This window comes from Poecilia reticulata, chromosome 18, assembly GCF_904066995.2.
Source record: "Poecilia reticulata chromosome 18, P_reticulata-male-v2, whole genome shotgun sequence".
In the NCBI taxonomy this organism is placed as follows: domain Eukaryota; kingdom Metazoa; phylum Chordata; class Actinopteri; order Cyprinodontiformes; family Poeciliidae; genus Poecilia; species Poecilia reticulata.
Window position 1 is genome coordinate 5,550,781 of NC_088847.1, and position 16,915 is coordinate 5,567,695.

General features: G+C 39.8%; 2 protein-coding genes across 3 annotated transcripts; one reads left to right on the forward strand and one right to left on the reverse strand.

Annotated features, from left to right (window-relative positions):
• The first annotated feature begins 70 nt into the window (after positions 1–70).
• LOC103480235 (scavenger receptor cysteine-rich type 1 protein M130-like) lies at positions 71–11,039 on the forward strand. Its single transcript, XM_008435113.3, has 10 exons — positions 71–743; positions 4,125–4,157; positions 4,259–4,543; positions 5,370–5,693; positions 5,786–6,067; positions 7,098–7,421; positions 7,510–7,794; positions 8,850–9,176; positions 9,826–9,908; positions 10,009–11,039. The coding sequence occupies exons 1-10, from the start codon at positions 701–703 to the stop codon at positions 10,153–10,155; spliced, it is 2,133 nt and encodes a 710-aa protein (XP_008433335.2). The 5' UTR covers positions 71–700; the 3' UTR covers positions 10,156–11,039.
• A 500-nt stretch (positions 11,040–11,539) lies between these two features.
• Positions 11,540–16,181, reverse strand: LOC103480228 (putative C-type lectin domain family 20 member A). Of its 2 annotated transcripts, none has more exons than XM_081599147.1 (6): positions 16,156–16,181; positions 13,748–13,908; positions 13,290–13,676; positions 12,838–13,191; positions 12,005–12,093; positions 11,540–11,886 (listed from the first exon to the last, which is right to left on the reverse strand). In XM_081599147.1, exons 2-6 carry the CDS (start codon positions 13,782–13,784, stop codon positions 11,788–11,790), a joined length of 966 nt encoding a protein of 321 aa, XP_081455273.1. In that variant the 5' UTR covers positions 13,785–13,908; positions 16,156–16,181; the 3' UTR covers positions 11,540–11,787. The 2 variants fall into 2 exon arrangements, with proteins under 2 accessions (XP_081455273.1, XP_008433325.1); XM_008435103.2 differs by lacking the exon at positions 16,156–16,181 and adding an exon at positions 15,883–16,066.
• Positions 16,182–16,915: the final 734 nt, after the last annotated feature.

The window sequence follows — 16,915 nt, forward strand, 5'->3', positions numbered from 1 at the left end:
TGTTCTATCGGAGTAAAAGTTAAATGTTTGTTCAGAAACCAAATATTTGGGTCACTAAATCACAGAGCAGCACTGTGATGATGATGATGATGATGATGATGATGATGATGATGATGAAATTCTGGGGAGGAAATTTCATATGTGCACATGAGGTAAAAATAACTGTTCAAAGCTTATTATACATCCCTGTACCCAGCCTGTTTGTGGTGCACATTTTAAAAAAAGCTACTCTACAGAAGCTTAAAGTCACTGCCTACTACTCTCAGTAGTAATTAATCGCTCGCTCCCTTTAAGGACGTAGTAAAATACTCCAAATGATTCTGGCTAAATGAATCTGACGGAACATCTCAAGGCTGCTGGTTCTCACGTAACATGAAAGTCTTTGCAGTGCGACTGCAGCTTTCATCAAGATAAAGTCGGTCGGGACACGTTTTACAAATGTGGACGTGATCAAATATGATAGTTGAGACAAAATTCAGAAAAAAAACAACAACAAAAAAAGTCCTGTGTGTCGCAAGTGAAATTAATCTGTACGACATCCGCCGGTGCCAGTAAAAAGACGGCTGGCTGACGGGAAGAGCTGATCATGCGGCAGAGAGAAGGACTCGGTAGGAGGAGAGAGCAGATATATTCCTGATTTCTTCCGAAGACAAACACATGTGATCAAGGATCAGACGGAGAGACCGCAGCCGGCCTCAGCATGGGTGACCTGTTGGTGCTGCTGGCGTTGCTGTGGACATCAGGTAGGATCTGCCTCACAAATCAGCTCAGGCATGCAGAGTTGATTGAAGAATTATGCAAACTGCTCAAAAACTCCTGCTTCGTGAAGTCTGCGACGGTTTTCATTTTTTAAAATTAAAATAGACATTAAAAGACAAAAGATTCCATTTGGAATAAATTTAAAGGTTCTGTGTATGAAGCTCATACTGCCAGGATGAAGGTTGGTTAGTTGCAGCCAAAGACTAATTAATCTATTTAGAGAAAAGACCAGAAGATGCCAACTGAGTGAAGTTTGTGCGTTTGTGGAGCAAAAAAAAATAAATAAATAAAAAATTCGTTTTCAAATCAGACTGTTTGTTTCAATAATTATATATATATATATATATATATATATATATATATATATATATATATATATATATATATATATATATATATATATATATATATAATTTCGACAACATTTAGAAGAAAAACAAGAATATCAAGTTTTCTCTAATTTCTCAGAGACTGATAAACACCAAGAATAAACAGATGAATCTGAAGCGTTACGACTTGTTTTTGAATTCGGTCACAGACTCTACACAGCTCTGGTTCCTTTGTTTGAGCATTGCATTTTAGAACAGTTTTGTGATGTACTAATAGTGTGTTATTATATGAAAAGCACATATGCTAAAAAATAATCAAAACGAATATGCATAAAGTTGCATTGTGGGACTCCAGCACTGTGCCACCCTGACTGCGATCAGCCCAGTCATTATACAGGTTCTTCTAAAAAACTTAGCATATTGTGATAAAGTTCATTATTTTCCATAATGTAATGATAAAAATTAAAGTGTCATATATTTTAGATTCATTGCACACCAACTGAAATATTTCAGGTCTTTTATTGTTTTAATACTGATGATTTTGGCATACAGCTCATGAAAACCCAAAATCCCCGTCTCAAAATATTAGTATACTTCATCCAACCAATAAAAGAAATGTGTTTTAATACCAAAAAAGTCAACCTTCAAATAATTATGTTCTGTTATGCACTCAATACTTGGTCAGGAATCCTTTTGCAGCCTTCAATGCGACGTGGCATGGAGGCAATCAGCCTGTGGCTCTGCTGAGGTGTTATGGAGGCCATGATGCTTCGATGGCCTTAAGCTCATCCAGAGTTTTGGGTCTTGCGTCTCTCAACTTTCTCTTCACAATATCCCACAGATTCTCTATGGGGTTCAGGTCAGGAGAGTTGGCAGGCCAATTGAGCACAGTAATACCATGGTCAGTAATACCAGTGGTTTTTACACTGTGAGCAGGTGCCAGGTTGTGCTGAAAAATGAAATCTTCATCTCCATAAAGCTTTTCAGCAGATGGAAGCATGAAGTGCTCCAAAATCTCCTGATAGCTGCTGCTTTGATCCTGCCCTTGATAAAACACAGTGGACCAACACCAGCAGCTGACATGGCTCCCCAGACCATCACTGACTGTGGGTACTTGACACTGGACTTCTGACTTTTTGGCATTTCCTTCTCTCCAGTCTTCCTCCAGACTCTGGCACTTTGATTTCCGAATGACATGCAAAATTTGCCTTCATCCGAAAAAAGGACTTTGGACCACTGAGGAACAGTCCAGTGCTGCTTCTCTGTGGCCCAGGTCAGACGCTTCTGCCTCTGTTTCTGGTTCAAAAGTGGCTTGACCTTTGACCTGGGGAATGCGGCACCTGTAGTCCATTTCCTGCACATACCTGTGCACGGTGGCTCTGGATGTTTCTACTCCAGACTCAGTCCACTGCTTCCCCCAAGGTCTGGAATCGGCCCTTCTCCACAATCTTCCTCAGAGTCCGGTCACCTCTTCTCGTTGTGCAGCGTTTTCTGCCACACTTTTTCCTTCCCACTGAGGTGCCTTGATACAGCACTCTGCAAACAGCCTATTCATTTAGAAATGTCTTTCTGTGTCTCACCTCTTGCTTGAGGGCGTCAATGATGGCCTTCTGGACAGCAGTCAGGTCAGCAGTCTTACCCATGATTGTGGTTTTGAGTAATGAACCAGGCTGGGAGTTTTTAAAAGCCTCAGGAATCTTTTGCAGGTGTTTAGAGTTACTTTGTTGATTCAGATGATCAGGTTAACTGCTCGTTCAGAGAACCTTTTCATGATATGCTGATTTTTTGAGACGGGGATTTTGGGTTTTCATGAGCTGTATGCCAAAATCATCAGTATTAAAACGATAAAAGACCTGAAATATTTCAGTTGGTGTGCAATGAATCTAAAATATATGACACGTTAATTTTTATCATTACATTATGGAAAATAATGAACTTTATCACAATATGCTACGTTTTTGAGAGGGACCTGTAGATCCTGCTAGTCATCTACTTCTCAATATTCCACCGTCATCTGAACCAGTCACTCTGAAAGAAATTAAATCCTCAAACTTGTTGCGGTTAAAATAATCTGCTGGAACATCTCCGGTCTGCTGGTCGCCGTGGTGTCAGACACGTAGTGTTTGCGAGATGATTGCGAGATAAAATTAGTCAGAACATTTCTCAGAAATGTGGATGTGATTAAATCTGATGGTTGGGGGACAAACAAGCAACAACCTGATGAACTTCCTCCGCTTCCTGGGCACAGATGTTTTCTTCAAACACCTCTGTTTGCACTGCTAGGGCTTACAGGGGTCATCAAAGGTGAGCCAGCCGCCCACATCGCCCCAATCAAGCAGATTTGGTCTGAATCAACTGAGCTGGGTATAGTGAAGGCTGAAAGGTCAACCAGTCCAACCCAACCTTACACAAGTTAGGAAAAAAATGGTGTCAATCAGTTATGCTGTGTTTGTGCTGCTAATATGTGTTTGCAATGCTATAATATTGAAAATATTAAAGCAGGTTGATAGAGAACCTCAAAGGTCAAAGTTTGGCTGAGGAAGTAACAGAATCCTTTGAGTCATATTCATGCATGAATTGATTGGCAACATTACTATTGATGTTCACTAACAGTTTGATTTTCTTGATTTGAAAACCAAACAGAAGTAGTTAGAGTTTCTTTTCTCCAATTTTTATCCAAATATTTTTCTACTATCAGACATTCTAAACTAATTCAGAATCATAACTGGACATAAATTGTATAAAAAAATATGATAATTGTAGATAGAGGTATTGATTACTGATATTATTTATATGTCCTTCTAATTCATGTGAAGCACTTTGAACTGCCTTGTTGCTGAAAATGTGCTATTATTGACCTCTGGTAGGTGAGGTCAATAAAATGACCTCACCTACCAGATATTATTTTATAGACTTATGCTCGCAGTGCTCACCGTTCCAACTCTTGACTTGGTACAGGGGGCCACTTTTCTACCAGGATATTATAAAAAATGTCTTTACTAATGGTTTTTGTTTCATTCTTTCTTTTCCCCGCAGGAGTAAAGGCATTAGAAAAACACGAGTCAAAAGGTAAAAGAACAATAAACAATCACACAAGTGGAATTCTTCTTCTTTCATAATTTACTTAATCAGTATTGACTCTTCCTCTTCTTTTTCTTCTTCTTCTTCAGAGGTTGCGTACAGGTTGGTGGGAGGAGCGAGTCGTTGCTCAGGTACACTGGAGCTGAGGCTGGAAGAGTGGAGACCAGTCGCTGCCGCTGACTTGATCCTGAGGGACGCCGCTGTGGTCTGTGCACGTCTGGGCTGTGGGTCGGCTCTTTCTTTAGAAGAAAAGTTGCGACCGTCGCCCGCGCCGATGTGGATGATGCCACCTAATTGTCTTGAGTCAGGAAAGTCTTTGAAGGAGTGTGCTTATCCACGGAGTTACATTGTGCACCTAGACCTCACCTGTTCAGGTAAGCCACTCATATACAGTATATGTTACTGTATTGTATTGCCAGAGGGTTTGGTTGCTGTAAGTACAATAATAAAACTGTTTTCTATTTATTATTGATAGGAGTATTTATTGTGGGAAAAAAAAAAACGTTGTTTTTATTCATATTCCTTTTAGTTCTGTCTTCTTTTCTTTTACATTCTTGGATGATGTTTCGAGAGACGCTTGTCAGACACTCCACCAGAAACAAGCACTTCAGTTGAATGAAATTAATACTGAATGTATTTTCCATCGCAACGAGGCTTACACCTGAACATGCTTAAGTATTAATAAAAAAATTCACTTTTTAGACCTGTGGATGTTGAAATCAGGAGATCCAGATTCATGCATGTTGTATTAGCCGGTTAGGTGACACAACAGGAAGGTATAAGTTTGGAACAAATGAGGTGCTGTGTTTTGTAGTCTGTTTTTAAATGACAAGATTTAGCATTCAACTAAGTTTGACTTTTTTCTTTTTTTTTCAGTAGGGACTTGGGACAAATCTATTGACTTTTTTCGGTTAACAGAAACTCGAAAAAGCGGCTAGAATGTCCTGTGTCAATGTGGCTCCATCTCAAAACGCTTCCGCCGGCTGACTCCCGTATAGTCAGGTGGAAGACAAACAGTAGATTACATTGCAACTAATAAAGCGCACCTCAAAAATAAATGTATACAGAACGGATATGGAATCATATTTAGCATTGTTTCCTCAAATTTTAATTGTAAAATAAATAGAAATCAATCAATCAATCATAAGCCCAAGTGATTTGATTTATTTGGCTCTCTTTGATCTGTTCTGATCTCCACAGACTCCATTAGGCTCCTCAATGGGACCAGTATGTGTTCAGGCAGACTGGAGGTGAAGTCCTCCCAGTCTGACCAGTCCAACCAGAGTTGGTCCTCTGTGTGCGAAGCTGACTTTGACCACAAAGCCGCAGAAGTGGTCTGTAGGGAAGTTGGCTGTGGGCCTCCTGTTGTCCTCCAGGGGGCGCTCTACGGAGAATCGGGGTCTCCAACATGGGCCGCAGCGTTCCAGTGTGCAGGAGATGAAGTTTCTCTCCTGGGCTGTAGGAGCTCAGGCTCAGCCAGACACACCTGCTCACCTGGCAGAGCTGTAGGACTCACCTGCTCAGGTAAAACAGGCCCAGGTCTCATGTCTTTTATGTTTGTTCTGGTCCAACTCGGACGTTAACTGTTGCCATTTACTCTGTGCCTTTTTGTTCAGAACCTGTCAGGTTAGCGGGAGGAACCAGCCGCTGTAAAGGTACGCTGGAGCTGAAACATCAGGGAGAGTGGAAACCAGTAAATGTCTATGGGATCAGCTACAAGAGAGCGTCTGTTATCTGTGAACACCTTGACTGTGGCTCTGCTGTTTCTGTGAGGAGCAAAGTCTCCTCATACACATCCGTATTAGCCATTCGCTCTGACTGCCTCCCTCCTATCCACGCTCTAAGAGGCTGTGTGTCTTTAAACCAACTGTCCGGCATCACCGACATTTTCTGTTCCGGTAAGCTGAGATCACGTGTTTTCATAATTTGTAGAGTAAGAGAACATTTCCTTCAGTGACAGTACTGCAGTCAAAGACTGAAGCATTAGCCTGGTGAAAAACTGGCTCCTTCTCCTGCTCTATTTGCTTCGTCCTGAGGCTCTGGGTTCTCAGCTGTTGAGAAACAACTGCTTCCTGGAGGCGCCGACTGTGTTGAAGTCTGTCTGTGGCCAGTTCAACGCTATGAAAGCTAACCGGATGTCACCTGCGCAGAATAGAATAGAATAGGAATAGAATATTCTGATTTGATGTATGACAGAGCATACCTTTATCTTACTTCTGACAGAGTGAAAGAACTACATATAAATAGTAGTCTTTTCCACGTTTGTAAACAGGTGAATGTTATACCATATAATGTTATAATAATATATATTTTATAGTTTTATTTCTAATGTAGGCTCTAGAGTCAGATAATCTAAATCAATGTAGGGAAATAATTAAAACTTTTTATGATTTACAAAATCTCGGTTAGCCTTCATAGCGGGACGCTGACCCCCGGCGCTATAGCTAATATTAGCTGGCATTTTGCCAGTGGACATAAATGTGGCTTAGTAATATTCTGAAAAAATACAAACAATAATATGCTCACACGTCAGTAGTCAGTCGATTTGAACAAAAATATCCTGCAGTGCTTAGGACTCTTCTTTTTTTTTAATGAAAATTCACGCTATACTTTAAGAGCGTCTTCTTCCATTTCACTGTTACGTTGTGCTGGTCCGTCATGCGAAATCTCAGTGAAATAAATTGGAGATTCCAGCTGTGCGGCGTGACAAAAAGTGGAAATATTTCAGGAGTAACAATACAAAGCACAGCGAGAAATGAAATCCTCATCACTTTATGATGTGCTGGTGAACACATTACAAGTGGGACCCGCCGCCTTTTCTTCCCCACGTTCTCCAACGCAAACATAACTTGGTTGAGTGTGAAATTCTAAAATCATTCTTTTTCCATTCAGCAGTCGTCTCTTCTGGATCTGTTCTGATCTCCACAGACTCCATTAGGCTCCTCAATGGGACCAGTATGTGTTCAGGCAGACTGGAGGTGAAGTCCTCCCAGTCTGACCAGTCCAACCAGAGTTGGTCCTCTGTGTGCGAAGCTGACTTTGACCACAAAGCTGCAGAAGTGGTCTGTTGGGAAATTGGCTGTGGGCCTCCTGTTGTCCTCCAGGGGGCGCTCTACGGAGAATCGGGGTCTCCAACATGGGCCGAAGCGTTCCAGTGTGCAGGAGATGAAGTTCATCTCCTGGGCTGTAGGAGCTCAGGCTCAGCCAGACACACCTGCTCACCTGGCAGAGCTGTAGGACTCACCTGCTCAGGTAAAACAGGCCCAGGTTTCATGTTCTTCACGTCTGATCTGATTAAACTTTTATTTTGGTTACTGATAACTCACTGCGTTCGGTTCAGAACCTTTCAGGTTAGTGGGTGGAGGAGCCAGCCGCTGTGCAGGTACTCTGGAGGTGACTTACCAGGGACAGTGGACAACAGTGGGAGGTGACAACCTGACCTCAAATGAAGCAGCTTTAATCTGCAAACGTCTGGGCTGTGGCAGCGCTGGTGCCTTGCAACTACAACGGTCACCAAGCATCGTCACCGAGACTCTGGTCCCTGAATGTGTTTCCTCCGGTTCCCCTCTAAGGGAATGTATTTCTTACAAATTCTCCTTTCAGAATGTGAATCTTACTTGCTCAGGTAATTAAGCCATCACAACGTCACGTGGGAATCTAATAGTCTTGATATCCTTTTTCAGCCGACCTTCTCCAGAACAATCCACTCATAAAGTCTACAGAGGCAAATTTGTTTTTGACGTTTTTCCAAACCTCAACAGAGTACTTAGTATTAACCGACTTATAATAGGTTTATAATGAGCCTGAATGAATCAGAAAACTTTGATCCCACAGTTAGCAAGATCTGTGGAACAGAGACAGAGAATTCCAATACTTTTTTGTAAATACAAGCTTAATTTAGATAGTTAAAGAACATACCATGGTCAGGATTTAATTTTTTTTTATATCACTTAAAAAAAATTCCAACCAAAGGTGAAAAGTTTTATACTTTAGATCTTTTTAGGTCGTAGAACATAATGAAACTGAAGTAATTCCAGAAATTGAACAAGATACTTTGTTCACTGCTGACTGGAGTGGATGAAAAATCATACATTTTTACTTTATTTTGCTTCAGTGAAGCAACAAGATAAAGAAACTGCCAATTTATATGAAGAATACACTTTATGTCTCATTAACAGAAAACCAATGAAATTTACAGCTTCAACTGTCGTCTGTCTCTTAATTCTTCTGGTTTTCACCCCAGAATCAAGACAGCCGCAAGCAAATACAGAGGGAGAGATAATCTCATCTAGTATGAAGATTATCCAGGGTAGATGAGAAGTTTTCTATCTTACATGAGCAGATCCTCCTTTATCATCAACTCACTGGAACACTTGCCATCAAACACATGAGTCATTGGGCAGTTCTTAGATTGTGATGTAAAGCTTCTTGTCTTTAGGTCTGTTTTCTGAAATCCATTTCTATTTGGGTGTGAGACATAGCAACAACATCTCTCCCTGTACAACCTGTTGGTTTGAAAGTACTGTACAAGTTTTTGATAGTCTACATGACTTTGTATACATATTTTAATGTACTGTATGGGGTTTACCATTATTGCTTAGCAGCTAAGCACATTAGGTCGCCTGATTTCTTGAGAAATGCTACACATGCAGTGCCTTATTCTACCATCGGTGTTCCCAGGCCTCTTGTTTCAGCCAATCATCTCTGTGTCCGATGGGAACACGATCTCTGATGCCCAGCAGCTGAACATACGGGTGACCAGAGGCTCCAGCTTCATCATCAGCTGCTCCATCCAGTCACATCATCCGGGCGGCTTCTTCAAACTCTCCTTCACCTCCTCCAACATGGCACACAGCACAATTCAGCCGGCTGTAAACCACTTTGCCAGTTTTCTGTTTCCTAAAGCTGAGTCTGCCCACCAAGGAATCTACAGCTGTGCCTATGTTGTCACCATTTTCTCTCAAACAATTTTCTCCGAGAGTCGTCTGCTGTCCCTGACCGTCTCAGGTAGGTGGAATCAGTGCCGGTTATCGAGTAAAACACTTTTCAGTGTGTGTTGTTTTGGGGGACTGACTATCGGCCTCAAATCCTGGGACCCATATAAAAAACAAAACAAAAAAATTCTGTTTCTGGGGTTACTTTTACAATTAAGATGTGAATGAAGTTTTGGTTAAGTTTCAGGTTATAAATGTACTGGTAATGGTTAGGTTGAGGTTAACGGTCAAGGTTAGGCTACTGGAATGAATAACGAATGGAAGTTGATGCAAAATTCTTGTCTTATATATATATATACACACACACACTGCTCAAAAAAATAAAGGGAACACTTAAACAACACAATATAACTCCAAGTAAATCAAACTTCTGTGAAATCAAACGGGGACCCTCGTCGGGTCAATCAGTGTTGCTTCCTAAGTGGACAGTTTGATTTCACAGAAGTTTAATTTACTTGGAGTTATATTGTGTTGTTTAAGTGTTCCCTTTATTGGATATAAATCTGTCTTGACTGGATTGAATTTACTCTCATTCTGTCTAAATAAAATCTTTTGGATGACTCCTGCTCTGAATTGGTGCCGTGCAACTAAACAAAATGAAACTGAGCAAAACTGATTAGCTGAGCAATCAATAGAAATGAAGACTGAATATGTTTGGTCAGATTCAACAGTTCATCTCATCAAAGTCATCCTGCTGCCTTTGACTCCACCATTGCTGGTCGCCGTCCTGTTTTCCTGCTGGAAGGTAACGTTCTCACCCCCGTCGATGGCAATTTAACCGTCCCACTCAGCCAAAGAGACGGGACAACGCGCCCACATATCTGTGTGCTGTAATGCTTCTTCAGGTCGCCAGGGGGCAGAGGAGGCACAGACAGGACAACATGGAGATGCTCGAGTCCAACATGTCTGCAGCTGGAGGAGAGACGACCGAGGAGGAAGGAACTCGGGAAGAAGAGGAAAACCTTGGCGAAGCTCATCTCACATGCAGATGAATCCATCAACCAAGACCTCCAGAGCACAGTACCTGTATTTACATGTATAAATACAGTATAATATATACTTCATTCCCTTCAATTTTTTTCTTTTATGTCAGAAATAATTTCCTAAATTCTGACAACACTTTGAAATCCGACAAACAAAAATTGCCACAAGAACCACTGCATTTATAGTCAGATCACTGTTCTGCTTTTAGTTGAGGTTTTGTGGACTTTTGTTTTTAAGAGCTTGGATTATTTCTGCAAACACAGTTAAATTCTGAGTCACTTTTTAATTAACTTCCATCGAATGTTAGCATCCAATTTATTTATTTTTTCTAATTTGTATTTTATATGATAATGGTGTATTTAGACATACATAGGAATGCAATTATCTGGAAAAGGAGTGGGAAGAAGACACATTTCTTTACCCCCACTCAATAATAATTAGTGTTTTGTACATATTTTTTCATTATCCTTTTTTTTTAAAATACTGCTGGTGTCAGTATTCATATTGATTTGGTGGGGATTCATAATGTCCCCACCAAATCAATATCTCAATCATGCATTATATATCATGTATTAATTTTGTAATATAATTGTGTATGCCTGCTTTTCAATAACGAATGAAATAGCATTTAGCAATTTTATTAAGGTATTGATGCAATTATAATTGTGAGTTTTGTATGTTGTGCATTAGAACATATTGGTGTTATGTTAACCCTTGCATCTACTAGCTTAGCATGTAGTCATGGTCAATAATCACACAATTAATATTATTGTTTTTTACACGTTTTGATTGTCGCATTTCTGGAATTTTGGATTCTGAATTTTCTGGAACTATACGGTATTGACTTTTCATCGCCGGCTTGATTTTTGCAAAATAAATGGCTTGGATTAAATTTATGTTGTGGTGTTTTGTACATTCATTCAATAGAAATAGCCAAAAGCAGATAAATAATGTTTTTTCTTAATGTGCCAGGCTTTCTTCTTACTTGTCTCATAAGCTGGCAGATTATTGTAATATTTTGGAGTGCGATTGATCAATAGAATTTCTAGGTGCTGTGAGGAACAAAGTTCCTAAAGACTTAAAAATACCTCAAATTGGCAAACACTTTGATTAGGAAGCTTTTAATTAACCAGAAACAATTTGGTAGAGATATTACCTAGAATCTTAATGACACATCACGACTGTTCTATGGAAAGTGTGTTGGATGGTGGCTGAATGCAGGTACATGTCAGAACTCCTGGTGTGTTTGCTTTAAGCTCTCCTGCGCCTCAGACGGAGACAGTCTTCACAGAGTTTAAAGTGAGTCTTTAAGCTCAACAGGCATTAAAGAGGTAATTGCCAAATGTTAAACTGACATACAGTCGTAGTAAAAAAAAATAGCTCCACAACATGTCAGTTTTAGATTTAATGTCATCTCAAGCAAACAAACCGAGGCATCACACAGTAATTTTTCAATAATATACATTCACCAAAAAAAAGAAAAAAAAACATTTTCAAAATATACGTCACAAGTTTAACTGCCCAAAGGATTATGCAGAATTGCAGAGCTATGATTTTCAAATTTTGTTTCAGAGGATATACATTTTTTTAATATGAAAATCCAGACTTCAGTCTAAATTAAAAGCAAACAGGGTCCATGTCTAGGTTTTCTTTTCCTTCTTGAAGACGTTTCCATCAGGCTGATTTCTCCACTTCAGGGTAACTCTACTCACTCCAGTCTCCTGCAGTCTGTTCTGGAGCTGCAAGACAAAATTAGAAAAATAAATAAATTGTTTCTTTCCATTTACACACTGGATTTTGTTCTCATGTGAGGCGTAATCATTTGTGCACTGCAAACAGTTCTTATGCCAAACTTGCCTTTGTCAAGATGGTTGCTCTCAGAACAGGGTCGTTCAGGTCCACTGAGTTATCCGTGAGAAGTCTGATCTTCATAACCTGTTTTTTCACTGATTTGAAAAAGTAGCATAGCATTAGCTTGTTTCTCCATTTTAGCCATGTTAGCAATTGTTGAAATACAGATGTATGAAATACATTGACGTATATCAGTTTGACATTAGTAATTCTAATTAACGATGTTTCAACACAATCCCAAATGTCCATCGTGGCATTTTTTAAAAATAGGATAGTTACTGCTACTCCGACAACAAACTTGTTAGTCTAGACGTGAGGGGCTAATCTTTGCTAATCAAAGTCGATTTACATTTGGTTAACGGGGCCATCCAAGTTTGTTTGTTGAACAAATTTTAGTTTTTTTTGTCTAGTATGCGAGTGGCTTTCCCCTATTTTACAAATGTTTCAACATTTGGTGTGCCGTTGTTTCGATAAGCTTCTGTTATATCGCCACATTAATTTACATCTGTTGTTGCATTCTTATTTGTAACTATCCAATAGGAAGCTCATAACAATAACTCTCCAATGACAAGTATTGTAAAGACATTGTGGCCTTAACCTCGTTAACCTGTGTTGGATCAAGATATTGGAACTGACTTGCAGAAACTCCCCTTGGGAAAAAAAAATTAACTTTTTGAAAGACTGCTTAAATGTAATGAGTTATTAAAAGCATAAATCATTTTTTCAGACAAGAACTCGGTATAGGAAGATGCCCATTCTTCATTCTGTCAGACTGGACAAAATATTCCTGATCAGGACAATCCTAATGCTTATGAAATGGAGCTTTTCACCACACTCACCAGGACGGTCAAAACAGACGAAAGGTAATCTTGTTTCGCAGGGCAAAAACTTCCATCTTCCTGATTTCCCAGAAGATGTAACACCACATATGACTGTCATGGAGCCAATCATGTTTGAAACAGAATCCCAGCTGGTAAAGTTGACTCCGCTCCCATCAGACCACTGAAGATTTGGATCTCTAAATAGACCAATCCAATGAAGGAATTGACCGAACATGGAAACCTGGATCTTCTGGTAATCTGCGTCATTCTTGAAGGTGGCGAGGTCGATGAAGTTCTTTCTGCAGTACGTCTGAGCATTGGACCAGGATAATGGTGGATTCCCAAAAACAAATTCAGGGTTCGCCTGCGAGCCTGTAGTTGAAGGGAATAGAGGACAAAGGTGAGCAGAAGTTCTGCATTTTACAAAAATGCTTAAAGGAATGATACTCAACACCGTAGTAAATATTTACCTTGGTAACAAAGAAAATATCGTTGGGTTGAACACGGCTCAGTAACCCAGCCCCCATTGTAGTGGAATGACACACATAACTCGTCTGGGTAATCAAAACTAGGTTCATTGGATGAAGTTCTCCAGTGTCTGTAGTCGGCTCCGCTCCCAGTGAGGCCATCGGACCATCTCCAGTCGATTTCACTGAACAGACCAATCCAGACATCAGAGCTGTGACCAGCAGATGAAAGAGTGCTAATAAACATGTTCTGTTCGTCTGAGCTTAGAACGGTTGCCAGGTCTGTGTGGGTCTGTCTGCAGTAGGTCTGAGCTTCGGTCCAACTCAGAGATTGATTAACAAAGTGGTAGACAGGCTGAAGATGGAGGCTGGTGGAGAAGATGACCCCATCTGGAAGATAAATAAAAACAAATGTTACTTTTGTTTTGACTATCTCCAGATGAAAACATGAAGTCACTGACCTGAGAGAAGCAAGACTCCCAACAAGATCCTCTCCATCGTGATGCTGCTCTGTGGTAGAAAGTCCTGAGGGACTCTGAAAAGCGATCTGTTCTTTTTGCTTGATATAAGGATATTAGCCTCTTCCGTTGAATTGTGCAGAAATGCAAATTTTGTTCAGTCCCTAAACAAATATTCCTCATTAGAAAAACAAACACAGTCACGAATGACAAATTAAGCTGCCAAAGTCACATTGAGAGTTTTTGTTTACAGTCATAGCTTATGGAGCAACTTGCATTGTATGTTTTTATAACAAAACTGGAAATGCAAAACAACTTAATGTATTAATAAAGTTTAGATGAAAACTAATCATTCCATGTAGCCACTGCATTCTCATTGACTCATTGACAAAGTGATACTGACGGACGAGACATTCTGGAAGACGAATAAACATTTCCGAGAATACAGGATGTGACGCTAATATTGAGTCATTTGTCTATTGACATGCAAAAAAGCTTTCCATGACAGGCCAGGGGAAGATTCTACTCTGGAAAACATATTAGATTAGCAACATGGTTACTTGATTACCCTGTAATCAAGTAACCATGTAATCATACTTGATCATTACTGGGCCGTTGTCTCATGTGGACGTGTTATGTTCGGAACTGGGACCAAGCTGAACGTGGAACGTGAGTCGTTTATCTGAACACATGCAGATATTTGCATGTGTGAAAGCAGAAAAGCTAAAGCTTCCATTTCTGGTGTGTGAATCTGCAGGTGGTCTCAGCAGTACTGGTGTTTTACTTAACTGGTGCTTTGACTTTCACCTCCATCCTGAGTGTTTTACTAATCTTAATACTGTGCAAGATGAATGAGAGGGCCAGCAATCAAACTTCAGGTGTGTACTGATTCATACTATTGGAAGCTGATTTTTTTTTCTGTTTTTGATTTACTAAACCAGATTTTCTGCCTGTCACAGAGTTTAAAGTGAGTCTTTCAGCTCAACAGCCATTAAATAAAGAGGAAATTGCCAAATGTTAAACTGACATACAGTCGTAGTGGAAAAAAAAATGAGCTGCACAACATGTCAGTTTTAGATTTAATGTCATCTCAAGCAAACAAACTGAGATACCACACAGTAATTTTTCAACAATATACATTCACCAAAAAAAAAAAAAAAAAAACATTTTCAAAATATACATCACAAGTTTAACTACCCAAAGAATTATGCAGAATTGCAGAGCTATGATTTTCAAATTTTGTTTCAGAGGAATGCCCTGCGACAGACTGGCGACCTGTCCAGGGTGACCCTGCCTCTCACCCGGTACGCTAGCTGGAGATGGGCACCAGCAACCCTCCCGACCCCAGTGAGGGACAAGGGTGTAAAGAAAATGGATGGATGGATGTTTCAGAGGAAATAATTTTTTTTTAAATCACTCGACTGGAAAATACAGTGATAACAAAATAGGAATACAATTAACACCCAATAATGCCAATAGTGAATTTACAATAATGATAAAGACATAATAAGACTCAGATTGACCTTTTAATGCCAATATTTATAGTTGCTAGCAATAGTAGCGTTGCATATAAACTTTTCAGAGACGTTTGGGAACATTGTAAACACTGCTGCCTTTGTCTTTCATGCATGTTTGAGTTGTGAAAGCTGATGAAATAGTACTTCTAATAGTTAACAGTAGGGACACTGTCACTTTAAGAGCTGCAGTAATTGAGAAAACATTGATATTTAAAACTTTAGAATATGCATTCCAATGAGACTCGTTTGTCACATTTCTGTTTTAAAATGCTTTTCTTTTATTGTGTGACGTAAGCGTCAGACCTTAAACGTGGAAATCAAAGCCAAGACCCACATGTCTCATCCTGTCAACTATTATTTTGACGCCATAAAAGTTCACTGGTATAAAAACTATTTAGAAGGGTAAGCCGTTTTGTAGCACTGGTAAGCAGTAAATGTAAAGAAGACTTGAAGAAATTTCCTCCATTTAATTTTCCACCCTTGGGCTTCATATTAAATGGAGGAAGTCATAACCAGTTTATGTTAAGTATTGAATTATATCTCTCCGGACCTCTGTTACGGCCCTGGACCTTACACCTTACAGTTGCAGGTGTTTTTGTTGTCTGCCTTTGTGCTCCTCACCTTTGCAGGTGTTTCTGTTCTGTTAATTTGGAGACCAGAATATTTAAACCTGGACTCTCCTTCAGCGTCCATTTGGCATCCTAATGCCTGTGGTGCGCTGCTGTCGGGCCTCAGTTCCCCCTCCTTATGCACATTTGAGTTTGTCTTTGTTTTTCACCATGTTAGAATGGCCCTTAGCAGCTGGAGGAAGTAGGAGACTTGAGGTAAAGAAACAGTGCAAATCCCACTGGGTGTTTATTCACCAACATTTAACAGACAAACAACCCTACTTACAGCAGCCTATGGTCTCAGCAGCAACTCTCTCCAATGTGGCCAACATGCAGCCTTTTATAGTCGCTGGCTGTTCCAATTCACAAACCCACCAAGAAACAGGGTAAAACAAAATACATACACACAAAGTTTGACAAACTTACCAAATCTTCAGAATAATATATATTACCACGTTATTCATTTTAAGCATCTCTAAAAACACATGTATATCAATATAAATATAAATCCAACATTAAATTGATAAAATGCATAGCTCTACTGCTCCCCCTCTTCCATCTACTTTGGTCTCTTCTGGAATCTTTAAAAAGTGCTCAGGCCCCTGGGGAATCTTTTAGCCTGAACACCCTGCAGAGGAAGAGACAGAGGTAAGCCACACCCACACAAAGCCTTCAAACATTTCAGTGCATTTCAAACAATCACAATACTTATATTATCCCTTTGTTTGTTGTATTTTAACAGGTCACCATCAGTTCCAGCTGAGATGCCGCTGCATAAAAACACACAATAAAATACTTCAATCTGTTTCTATCCGTTTCATTCATCACTCAACATGCCTTTCTCTTATCATTTAACACACATTTTCAGTGATGTACAGCCAAAGTAAAGAAGACCTTCATTACACACCTCAACACTTCCAAATGCACACACAAAACACATCCAAGAATTAGCATTATGCCACTGACTAGTGATGGGCAAATGAAGCCTCATGAAGCAATGAACCTTTCCAGCCCTTTGCTTTGCAAAAAGGTTCATTACTCGATGC